The 13,299-nt window shown below is 35.9% G+C and overlaps 1 protein-coding gene across 1 annotated transcript in view; it reads left to right on the top strand.

The window, feature by feature from the left end:
* SIPA1L2 (signal-induced proliferation-associated 1 like 2) overlaps positions 1–13,299 on the top strand; it is a gene marked incomplete at its 5' end in the record, with an annotated part of 68,275 nt that overhangs the window by 41,076 nt on the left and 13,900 nt on the right. The window contains 3 exons of the mRNA XM_010194274.1: positions 3,088–3,312; positions 5,843–5,996; positions 8,818–9,037. Of these exons, the coding sequence (XP_010192576.1) occupies positions 3,088–3,312; positions 5,843–5,996; positions 8,818–9,037 (599 nt within the window). The remainder of the gene's footprint in view (positions 1–3,087; positions 3,313–5,842; positions 5,997–8,817; positions 9,038–13,299) is intronic.

Raw genomic sequence — 13,299 nt, 5'->3', positions numbered from 1 at the left:
TTGTAAAGCAAACTCTGAAATTACACTTTTACAGCTGGTTGCCTTTTTCTCCCAATTCCCGTTTTATGGTGACTTTGAAGTTGAACCTTTGGTCTATGTATTAAGGCTTATATTCTGTAAAGGATGAAAGGAAATTGTTCTTTCCCTCTGATTTTTCTGTTTTCAATGTAAATCAGTATAGGAAAATAACCAACAATATCCTGTATCCTCATTTCTTTATATGCTTGACATGAGTGAATTATTCTTGTGTACTTACTCTGACTTTTAGATCTTTTCACAAGTTACAAAAGATAGTATAGACTATTGTGAAAACTAGGTAAATGCTTTACCATTAAGCTTTCACTGGCCCTGTGATAATGTAGAAGCTCCAGATTCACTCTGCTTTGTGTGTATTGAGATTTAATTTTATATATTGAGAATTCTGAAGTGCTAGAAATAAACTCTATGCTTCTAGGACTTCATCATTATGAGCTGAAATGGATTTCTAATGGCTAGAATATGTGTTCTCAGCACTTGTGTGGCAGCTGTCATGTTTAAAGTGCCAGGCAGCCATTAAGTAATATGCTGCTCACTTCTAAAAAAAAAACTTTTTATGGATTAATTAAAAAAATTTAAAAAGCATGTAGATTTTAAGTGAATTACCCAGACATTTCCGAAGTAGTCATTATTGTTGAGATGATGACTCACATTACAATTGCCCAGTTCCAATTTGGCAATAGCAATGTTTTCAAATTATCACCTTCTAATATGTGTGCCAAATCCTTTATGTCTAGAAGAATGTCAGACTTACATTATGTGACCCAACTGTTTTATTTCAACTTTGCTTAAATGTCCTTCAAATTACGTTGGAGTGACAAATAATTTTGTTGTTGGTTTTAAAAGCTGGCATCACCGATGCAGCACCCACAGACATACATTGTTAAAAAAAACTCGTTTTTATAACTCTGTTGCTGCAGCACTGATGTGTTCAAATAAGAAAGTTAAGTTTACATATAAACATATGACATCTACCACTGAATCCTTTATATGTTTTCCAACTGATCAGAAACCAAGTTTGTATTTCTTCATAATCTGTAACAATGAAGTTCTAACACTAGAACACTAGTTCTAAATTCAGTAGAGGAATTAATTCACAATTATTTTGTGAAGGTTAAATAGTAAAATTGTTCTGCAGTAGCTAAACAGTGTAAAACTTCAAGAACAAAGCCCACAGACTGGTGGAAAGTCATGGATCTATAAAGGCAAAATGTCTTTATTAAAATTATATTCTGTTTATTGAATAGATAAAGTGCAATGCATAGGAAAGGTGTTTGGTTGAAAGATACTAGCCTGATTTTTCTAATATCATCTGATAAAGAATGATGTGAAAAAAATTAATACTATAGAGCCCAAGTAAGATTTACAGAATTAAACCTGCTGTGTGAAACAGTATCTCAGACTATAGGACTGGCTTGAGCTATGCACAGCGTTGTCTCACAGCTCTGTAAATGTGTTTATCTCTCTTATAGTAATTATGCACCTATTTTATATTAATTATCAAGTACCTTCATGTTATGTTGCTGAAACAGCTTAGCTTGATTGCCTTTAGTTTTGCTTTGTTCCTTACATAGACCATTTTTTGTATCCTAAAAATATATACTGTTTGTTCCAACTTTTGTATTGAACTCATTATCTAAAACCAGGCTTTTATAGGCATTTTATTTCCTTACTTCAAAAACATTCCCTTATTTAAAACCTAGAGAATGAGGTTGAATGTCCCATTTTTCTTAAATTTGGTCACAAATAGAAGTCTAAATCCTCTGTATAATGGCCTTGCTGTCAATCTGATACATATTTTACATTGTGCTTCAATGTTTGCTGCATTTTTCGATTTCAGTTCTTCATAACTATATTGTTTTCTTCACCACATCTTTACTTCATTTTTTTGCATATTTGCAAGGATAGCAAGCATAAAAACCCCATGCTTTTAGCATCACCTGCATTGTTTTCTTCCCCCAAAATCTCATAATCTTGTTTCTACTTTTTGGGGAGGAAGAGGGAGCAAAGGAAAGAAAATAACTTGTTGTTAAGATTAAATGCTCGCACTAACTGTCATCAAAACTATTAATCTATTGCCTTAACGATTCAACTTCCTTCCACAGTAGGCATTTTAATGTGATCTAATGACGTCAGTGCATGTGCATTGCTCATATTTGACTCTGCATGGACAGCAAAGATGTCTGTTACACTTTCAGGAACACCTCCTAGTCCTCTGCGAATTCAGTGCTTTTGGGATTAGATTAAAAAATAGCCCTGTGTTTGGTATTCATAAACCAGCAATGAAAGTTAGGAGCAGCTGCTTCAGGTTCCAGTCCCTGATTTTAGGCAAGGTGCTTGGTTTGTGAATGCTTCAGTTGCTTCACCTGCAAGATGAAAAGAAATTATTTTTTCAAGGAAGTGTTTGCTTTAGTTCATTTTAAATTATTTTGAGAATTTTCATTAAAAGGTTTCATTAATCCCTACTAGTGCTATTATTCATAATAAAAGAGGCTATTAAAATTATCCAGAGGAATGTTTTTGTTGAAATGAAATTTACTTCTGTTAATATTAAATTCTCAACGGTACTGAATGAAAGACACAGTTTAAACTGGCATTAACTGGCAAAATTAACATGAAGTGAAAAAGCACAGAAGTTTTGTGATTAGACAGGTATTTGGGTAATTCTCTATGTAGGTTTTGATGTAAATGGAATTATACTGTTAATAATGTGTGTGTACATGTTTAAAATTGCACGCACAAATTCTCTATATATAATGTCCTGAGCTTAGTCTATTAATTCTAATCCATATCAGTTTGCAATGGCATTTCAGCAAGTTGAATCATATACATTTCTTGTTTTAGAAACTCATCACAATTCTATTCTCAAAGAACTTTAACGTATACACTGCTGGTATGTAGAAAATTACTGTGCAAATATTGCTACCTTGATTTTAACCTTGAGAAAAATTTAGCAGTAAGAATTACAGCTGCAGATGAGTCAAAGCATTTCTGATTTATTGTTGTATAGTAGATTTCATTTTTGCTTTTGTGTTTACTTTACTTTTTCAGTGGGTCACATCATTCAGGAAGCCCATCAACGCATTGCTCTAAAAAGAGCGGCTCCCTAGATACATCCAAAGTCTATATAGTGTCGCAGAATAGTAGTCAGCAGGTTCCTGGGTCAGTTGCAAAACCATATCACAGACAAGGAGCAGTGAGTAAATACGTCATTGGATGGAAAAAGTCAGAGGGAAGTCCTACACCTGAAGAATCTGAAGTTTCTGAATGCCACGAGTAAGAACTTTGTTTAACTTTCTTGGAGGAAGAAGGGTAATAAAACAAATTCAAAAATTCATTTTGCTTTTAAATATTTGGGGGGTTTTTTTTCTGTACTGATATATATCAGAGGTGCATCCAAAAAACAAAAAAAGCCAGTAACTGCAGGATGCTGTGTTTTTCCTCTGTTCTATCCTGTTGCATCCTTTTCTTGTGTGTCAAATATAGCAATCTGACATAAATTTCTGAAATTGTGTGTAGGCAGAAAATGTATGGCAATGTCAGACATTCTGAACTTTCATTTTGAATCTCTAGGAAGTAACTGTGAAGCTACAATTTAATTAAGGTCTTTAAAGACCTTTTTTATTTATCTCCAGGAACTTTAGTCAGTTGGATAAAGCTTGCTTCCTGACATTTCTTTATTAAACCTTACTACCTCGTTACCTATTACATTTGCTAACACATTATAGATGAAAAAGATGACCATAAACTTATCAGTGACTTATGGCAGATAATTAAGAAAAAATACTTCCAGTTGGAGGTATTTTAGTGGTTCTTTGGTATTTTTTTCAGACTGTTTTTAATGAACAGGTATGAACTGGTGGTTAGGATCCCACGAGACAAAGATTAAGTGTGGATATATCTGACCCCTCTCTTCAAGAGAGTCTACAGAATGCTCAGACATCACTGAAGCTACAAGTAACATTTAGACAAAAATATTCATAAGGAAGAGCTATATGCATGGCTTAACACGGGAACAGCTCATAAGGAATGTGTTCTTAGGTGAAAGAAAAGAGCTTGCTCTCAAAGGAAAAGATGCAGTATCTCAAATGAAGATAGAGATAAGTACTGCAGCAGTAAAAAGTGATGTACAAATCTGCTGTTTGAAACTACCTTTAAATTTCTGTTATCTTCAAAATAGTCTTCTCTGATAACCTCCTTGCTTTTTTTTTTTGCATAAGCTATTTAGTTCTGTCTTTCAGTAGATCATAGTCAGCCCTCTATACCTCAAAATACTGACAAGATGACATATAGTACCTGATTGTCAGATGTTTAATATAGGATTACTCTTACTTTAATGGGAATAGGTTACTTGCATCTAATAACTCAGTTGCATATATGTGCATATTTATGGTAAGATACGTTTTTTAAAAGCTAGAGTATATGTACTGTGAAACATGAGCCTGAAGTTAAGCTCTTAATTTCCTAATTTTAGGAAAGCAGAAGATGCTGCTACCTTTCTATACTGGTTATTGTACTGGTCATTTCCTCCTCCCTCAATGTTTTAATTGGTTACATTGTTCAGTTGTAGTGGGATTGCACTTTTAAAAAACTTGAGTTATTCCCGCGAGTTTTTGCATTTTGAATGTGATGAAGTCCTGAAACAATTTCTCTCTTTTTTTTTAATGGAACCTTATGAAACAAAATTGCATAATGAATCATGCCATTTAGACTGAAACCACAGCAATTTAGAAAAGTATCTTCAAGAGCTAGTTCTATTTAAGAAATATTTATTGAATATGGCAGCACTTCATATATCAGAAAACATTTTCAGATTTTTCCATGGTGTAGAGCATTGCTTCATCTCTTTCTTTCTAGGAAAGCTTTCTATACATCACAGAGAGGAAATATCTCTCTGAGGATAATTATGTTGAAGTAAAATAACGTCTCTAATTAGCAATTATGATGAAAATCAGGTCAATTGCTGAATGTTGTGCCACTATAGGATATAATTCACCAAGAATTACACTTTACCATAGCAAATCTTGTTTCCTCTCTGCTGAAGACAGAGTCGCTGATTATGCTGCTCTTGGCAGTAAATAGTGGCTTCAAATGTATATTCTGTGTGATTGGGAATCTCTGGTTCCTTTGATTGCATTTCCAGAGTAAACCTGTTAAAATCCTCTCTCCTTTCTCACTTGAAAGAAGCTGAAAGATAATAATTGAATTTGACATTCTTTTGTTGACTGTAAATACATTTTTATATGCTGTTAATTAAGGAAGACAGCTGTTTCATTTATTTAAAGAGGCTTTATAAAATTGCTGATAATAAAACACACTTGGCACATGGCACAATTCATTACAAATGCGCTTCAAACATTGCTATTGATGACCATAGTAATTTTGCCAGATTGTGAAGCTGAATGCAATATCACACTATAAAATATTGATTTTCTTCTTTACTAAGGAAATGAAAGTTATAATATTTTGTGATGGACTGTTGGAAATTTTGATAGAAATACAACTTTAACAATAAAGAAGTGTGGTGTGTAAAAAAAAAAAAAATTTTAAAAAAAAGAGAGGCAAGCTAGGAGAAACAAGCATTATGCTTTTTAAGGTTTTTCTTTTTCAGTGGTTTAAGATTTTCATTTTGGACCCACAAACAGTTTCATAAATGTAAAATTATTGAAAAAATGTTCTAAATAAGATTGTTCTGTGTCAAGAGATAGTTCTAACAATTTTTACTTTGTGACAGAAAATGAATGCAGCCTTTCAAATCCAAGAGCACTATTGCTTCTCTTGCTAAAAACACCAATTGTCTCAACAGAGTATATGATCATATTGATGCTGTGTCTACATCAAGTCCACTCCAAACTTCCGTGAGGAATGCCATTGTTGAAAGTCAGCAAGTCTTGTCCAAAGAAGATTTTCTGAAGTTGATGCTGCCAGACAGCCTCTCTATGGAGGAGGGGAGAAGAAAGGTGAGTACTTTCTTTGGCTCATAGTATCTCAGATACAGTTACCTTAGAAATTATTTTCTGGTATTCCCAAAATTGCTATAGAGAAGGCAGTATCATTTTGTACAAGCTAAGTATATTCCATGGGAATGCTATAAATACTGACCATAAGTTCCAAAATAACACTCTCTACAATATGAAAATTATATCTAGTTTGATGATTATATATGAAATACAGTATTTGTTTAAGTATGTCTTTGCTTCGCTTGAGCAGAGATAGATGCAGGTTGAGCAACATAATTATAATTTCAAAGGTTAAAAGTAACATTTTCAAGGTTGGATGCCTAAATGTATACACCTCATGATACTAAGGCACATGAATAAAAGTAATGTGCTTCCCCATGCACTGTGATACTCAGTACCAACAATTCTGTTAGAAGACTGAATCACAATTTCATGTAGTTACCAGTGGCAACTGTTCAAAAGGCTAGTGGAGACCATACATCTAATCTTTTTAGTATGAAGACAATTGGTAACATTTAAAAGTTCACAAAAAGTGGACAGAGAACTTAAAATTTACTACTCCCCGAAGTATACATAATTATGAACTATGAGCTTAATGTGGAATAAAGCACAAAGCAATTAAATTACTTGAGATAATTGCCACACTTCGATATTAACTCAGTGCTCTCTTAACCCACTGTGTTTATACAGTGTGCTAAATAGCATAATCATCATGTCTGAACAAAAGTAACACATGGGAACCCTCTAAGTGCAGAGTTGAATTTAAAATTCAGATCATATATAATTTTTTAACGTACAGCATGTTAAGTATGCATTATATGTGTTTGAATTTTCATGAATAATGTCCTAGAGGTTCTTATGATTTATGATTGATACAATAATTGCTTTTCTGTGGTAATTTCAAGAGCTGCCAGTGTTTCTGTCTGCCTAAATAAGAAACAAGGAGTGAGGAGGTGTGGCCATCCTGAGAGAAATTACTGCTGTCCTCTTCCTCTCCCAAGACACCCAAACAAAATCTCACTGAGTGAGAGAGGCCGTAGGCCCTGACTCGCAGCCATAGGACTCAGCAGTATTCAGTCTCTGATTATGCCTTCATAGAGGGCAGTGGACTGGGTATAGGCGAGTCACTTGTCTTTGACGGAGAAGCCAGGAATAAATTTCCTGAATATGTAAGATTCTACAGAATCAAATCACATTTTTTGGTTGATCTGGTTTTATCTTATGCATAGATCAGGGAATAATGAGCCCTCGAGGTAATGTTTAATTTTTGTCACACCATCAAACGAAACTCTGTAAAACGTCAACACAACAATTAACATTCAGCATGTTTGGATAGCTGTTGAACAACCTTTTTAAACAGAAGATGCAACATAAGGTCGAGAGACTTGAGTAACAGCCAAGAATTGCAACAGGATGCTTACTGGGAATCTCGAGTGCAAGAAAGAGGATCGGAGACCCTGACATTCAGAGGGTGAAGCTTTTTAACCCTTTGTTCCATGTGGTCCCTAATTATGCTCAGGGTCTTTTGGTGTTCTTTAACCACTGCTTATAGAAGGACACCATATATCCATTCATTTAAGGATGCTGTGTATATCCTCTGTCCATTCATTTAGGGATGCTGCTTGTATCCATTGTTGTCTTCATTTTACACGTGTTAAAGTTTTGGATGTTGTTTATTCCCATGGCCCATATCTATTTCAGACAAATCTCTCGAACCGATGGGACATTTTGATGCTTTCCTAGATTAGACTCTGAATCTCTCCTTCAATTTTCTCTGGGATGAAGTCAGGCATTGTAACAATTGATCATGGTGTTTATTATCATCAAGACAGATGCTTTTCTGAAGTAGCACTATGAAGTGTATTTAAGTATTTTGTAAAGACTCTGTCTTGTGGCATGATTGAGTGTTTCTATGTATTCCTTTTAGAAGTATTCATCAGTGAGCAAGTTTTGTCAGAAATATAACAATGTAGATATCTAATTCTGTGCTATATTCACTGTTTTAAAAAGCTACTGCTCTTAAGCATGCATTCTGCATAGGGAGTGTGCAACTAATAATTAACTACAAAGAAAATGAGATGGAACATTAAGTTGCTTATATGCCAGACAAACAGGTTAAGTAAAGCAATAACTGACCTTTGTAGATGTGAAGAATAACTGGATTTGCAGTGCTGAAGAATGACTTAGGAAGTGGAATGGCCCAGTTTTACAATATAGTAATGTCTTGTTTTACTGCAGACATTTGGTTTGTGGTTTAAGTAACTTTTTAAAACGCATAAACAGTTTTCACTGAATTTTATTATCCTTTCTTCTAAGCCTGTTCCATGATATCTGGAGAGATGCAGTGTATCAAGTCACTTCTATCATCCAGTGAATTATATTGCACCATATATCAGTTCAGAATGTTTAATATTAAAGTGTAGTCGTTTCAAATTAAAATCAAACATATCTGAGTACAGTCATGAATAAATGTTGCTGGAGTTGGTAACCTAATACATATTTCTGGAAAACGTTGCTGTCATAAGGCTATGGAGGTTTCACTTAACATTTCAGAATTAATAAAACTACACAGTATCTGATTAATTCATAGTGATATGTTCCAAAATATCAAGAGGAATGGTGAAAATACAATTCAGTAACTCTTTTTGAGGCCCAAATAGATCTAATATGGTGGAATAAATCTCGGATCTTCTGCATTAGCTGTAGAATTCCAGAGTGCTTGCCCAGAATAAAACTCCCAAGAACTGATAATGGGCTATGATCATGTGAATGATTTTAACCAGCTATATGTGTTCTTATATCTTCATATTTTGATGTTTAGTTTTCATTTTATGGAAACCTTTCTCCACGGAGGACACTTTATCGTACCCTATCTGATGAGAGTATATGTAGCAATCGAAGAGGATCTTCATATGCCAGCTCTCGAAGTTCAATGATAGACCAAGCCTTGCCAAATGATATCTTATTCAGCACTACTCCACCATATCACAGCACATTGCCTCCCAGAATGAGCTTGACTCCTGGAATGGGAAACCTGAGAAGTAAGTGATTGTTGCTGCCGCTGTTGAGTTTGGAATACTTGTAATAAACTCAAAAAAATCACCAAATATTAAGTTAGATTTTCTTTTTAAGGTGAAATGATGAAATGTCAAATCTAGATATCCTAGTAAAAGTGTATTTGGTCAACAGTACGCTCTTACGGCTCTTATGCTTGCCTTAGTGATCAATTCAGATTTGTCACCTTTGGAGTCACCATTCATTTTATTTGCCAAAAAACTTGTGTGAGACTAGTGATAGGCAACAAACATTTATTTGAAGATATTTATTGTCACCATTTTATTCTCCAGTGCTGACCTAATTAAGCCAGGCTGACCTGTTTTGTTTCAATATTTTTATTTGCTTATTTTTTTGTGTGCATTCAAATTACTGAAATGCTTATGAATATATTCAGTAGAATAGCTAAATGGGACAACTTCAATTTAGATGATAATTTTGGTAACATTTTGAAAGGAAATGTGCAATAGTTGTCATAATCTAATTTCAAAACTGAATTTGCTGATTATTTTGTTTTAACATACTAGTAAAATCTTTGCAAATAGCACTTCATTTTTAATAGCAAGAAAAAAAAGAGTAGTCTGGGGTGCCAAGTTAAAATTATTTTATGAAGGTGTCTCTTCACTTGTGAAGTCTTCATAAGCAGGATCTTTATTATCTTGCAATAATTCCAATATAGAATGGTGAACTGTAAAGTTAATAGTAGTTTTATGGAAACTGTGGAGTGAAAATTATGACAATAATTTAAGAAAACCAACCAAAGCACAAAGGAAACTGTGCAAAGTGTACATGCTTATATACCAAATCTATGCATCCAGATACATATATTCAGGCTACATATCCATAGATAATTACTTAAAAATACTGCATTGTTTTTTAAAAAAATGCTAAATCTCTTCACTTCTCTGTTATATTAGGGTGACCAATCTAGGAAAAAAAGAGGTACTTTGATGGTGTACACTCAAGCTGCTTGTCCAGCAGTGAAATTTTAGTGTTTTGTGTATTAGTTCTTTCTTAGAAACCTTGTTTTCCATTCTTGCTGCTTCTTAGATAGTTATTTATGCACATAACTGGGAAAAAAAAAAACCCATGACACTAGTACCCTGTTGGTCAAAATGAAGCTAATTGTTGATATATGAGGTAGTTCATGCTCTTTTCACGTACAACTCTATTTTGTGCTTCTGGTTTTCTGTTATAAAAGTGCCTTTCAGTGCCAGCCATATAGGATATTCTATGATGGCCGTTTCAAGGAAGATTTAATTGGTTAGATGTAATTAGACTGAAAACAAATGTACCATGGCTTACCTACCTTTGCTCTCAATTAAGGTTAGTCAGTATCTCCATATAAGAAATTTGGCAGTTGTTAGGTAGGTTTTTGTAATCAGTGTGTATTTACATTCTGTAGCAGTGGTGATGAAGGAGATTTCTTTTTCATTTATCATTTTAGTTTGAGATTGTAGCTTCAGATACAAGATTCTTAGCTGTCATAGTAATGTCTTTTGTAAAAAAAATAGAATAGAATAACAGAATCATTAAGTTTGGAAAAGACCTCCAAGATCATCAAGGCCAATCCAACACCACCATGCCCAATAAACCATGTCCTGAAGTGCCTCACCTACTCATCTTTTAAACACCTTCAGGGGTGGTGACTCAACCACCTCCCTGGGCAGCCTATTCCAGTGCTTGACCACTCTTTCAGAAAAGAAATTTTTCCTAATATCTAATCTAAACCTCCTCTGGTGCAACTGGAGGCCATTTCCTCTTGTCCTGTCACTTCTTACCTGGGAGAAGAGACCAACACCCACCTTGCTACAACCTCCTTTCAGGTAGTTGTAGAGAGCAATGAGGTCTCCCCTCCGTCTCCTCCAGGCTAAACAACTCCAGTTCCCTCAGCCACCCCTCCTCAGGCTTGTGCTCCAGACCCTTCACCAGCTTTGTTGCCCTTCTCTGGACACACTCCAGTGCTTCAAAGTCCTTCTTTTAGTGAGGGACCCAAAACAGTATTCAGGGTGTGGCCTCACCAAGTGCCGAATATAGAGGGAGGATCACTTCCCTGGTCCTTCCTGATACAGGCCAGAATGCCATTGGCACATTGCTGGTTCATGTTCAGTCAGCTGTCAACCAGCACCCCCATATCTCTCTCTGACTGGCAGCTTTTCAGCCACTAATCCTCAGGCCCGTAACACTGCATGGGGTTGTTGTGACCCAAGTACAGGACCTGGCACTTGGCCTTGTTAAATCTCATACAATTGACTTCAGCCCATCGATCCAGCCTATCCAGGTCCCTCTGCAGAGTCTTCTCACCCTCAAACCCAAAACTGAGTCCTGGAGAACACCGCTTGTGACTGACTGTGAGCTGTATTTAATTCTGTTCATCACAGCTTTCTGTGCTCAGCCATCCAGCCAGTGTTTAACCCAGCATAGAGTAAAACTGTTTAAGGCACGAGCCACCAGCTTTTCTAGGAGAATGCTGTGGAAAACAGTGTTAAAGGCTTTACAAAAGTCCAGGCAGAAAACATCCACAGCCTTTGCCTCATCCATTAGGTGGCTGACCTGGTCATAGAAGATGAGGTTCGTCAAGCAGGACCTGCCTTTCATGAGACTGTGCTGCCTGGGCCTGATCCCGTGGTTGTCCTGCACATGCCAGCACTCAGGATGATTTGTTCCCCAGCACTGAGGTCAGGCTGACAGGCTTGTATTTCCCTGGATCCTCCTTCCGTACCTTCTTGTAAATAAGCATCACCTTCGCAAGCCTCCACTCATATGGGACGTCTCCTGGTAAGCAGGACTGCTGATAAATGATGGAGACTTACAAGATTTTACAAATATTTAACGTTTACAGAAATCAGTGGAAATAGTGTGGTTTTGGCTGGAATTAATTTTAGAAAAATACATTCTTGCGTATTATTACCCAGCATGTGCTACATGAAATATTGTGGCGGCACCATTGTTGTGAGACCCCTCTAGCAAGAAAGACAGTGTGGTTCGTTAGGTAAGCAAGGCAGTACCAAAACCAAAGCATAATGGGCAACCTGAAGGATTTCACTTTATTGAGAAATCAGAATTATCAGACAGAACAACCATGCAAATATGAAAACAGAAACTTCAATTGTGTGTGATGTTGACTGTGGGAAGGAGATGAGAAAATGAAGCTATAGGATTATTTTACTATTTTATCACTAAGGGAAGTGAAGTGAAAAGAGTTGCTCTCAGTTAAGCCTGAAATGCAAGCTCTGACAGTTGAGTGCTGTTGCTTGCGCACAGTACACAAATGTAGAAAGATTTATTTCATTTTATCTTATTTTTAACTTAAACCAGAAAGCAGAACTTGTGTAGCTGAGAACTCTGGAATTTTACCCTGGGGACATTAAAAATTCCCTAACTGAGACAATGCTGTTCCCATTGAGTGATTCAAGCATGCCATACGTGGTTACAGGTACAAATCTATTCCTGTCTTGCAAATTCATTTCAGCTGAACTAGCGGGAAAAGAATGAAAACAGTGAGAACCACTGATGCAGAACTAGTGTACTAACAGAAGTTGGACACCCAGGAAGACACGTGCAGGCAGTCTGGCTGTCATTGCAGACTCCATGGTCCACTCCTGTCAAAAAAAAACACAAAAAGAAAGGGGAGAGAAAAATGCCTTAAACAATATACTGGCATGACATTCCTGTGCTGTAAGGAAAGGAGCAAGGTGCAGGACACTTGCAGTGAAGAGGGACGTAAGGAAGGGGATATTTTGTGATGATACGATAACAAAGTCTGAAAGTTCTCAGATTATACATGCTTTAGGGAAAAGGCTGCCGGAAGTGCAGCTGATTTATCTTCAACTATGTTATTAGTTGAAAGTCTATCTTAAAATTGATTAACTACCAGTGTTAGCTTCGATCCAAAACTAGCCTCATTGATAAGAAGCAGTATTAAAATAGAAGAGCATCACTGTGTATTGGTGATATACAATGTGAACAATTTGAAAATCAGTTTTTCAGTAAGCAAATGAAGGCTGTTGATTAAATAATTCATGCAGCCAAATGAGTACTTTTGTTGTCTGTTAGACTGTCACACAGTGAATAATCCACCATAGCAGAACATGAGACTATCTTCAATAACAAAAGTGAAGGGAAAAGTAATTATTGGGAGCACTTGTTCACTATTCTAACAGTAATGTCAACATATGTCGATGAGAAAGTCGACTAGCAGGCTGGCATCTTTGAAGGGAGACATTGGGCAACCCTAGGTATACTGAAG

The sequence above is a fragment of the Mesitornis unicolor genome, unplaced genomic scaffold, assembly GCF_000695765.1.
Source record: "Mesitornis unicolor isolate BGI_N332 unplaced genomic scaffold, ASM69576v1 scaffold2041, whole genome shotgun sequence".
NCBI classification, from domain to species: domain Eukaryota; kingdom Metazoa; phylum Chordata; class Aves; order Mesitornithiformes; family Mesitornithidae; genus Mesitornis; species Mesitornis unicolor.
The sequence above is the reverse complement of the archived record's forward strand: the minus strand, read 5'-3'. Positions and strand labels throughout refer to the sequence as shown.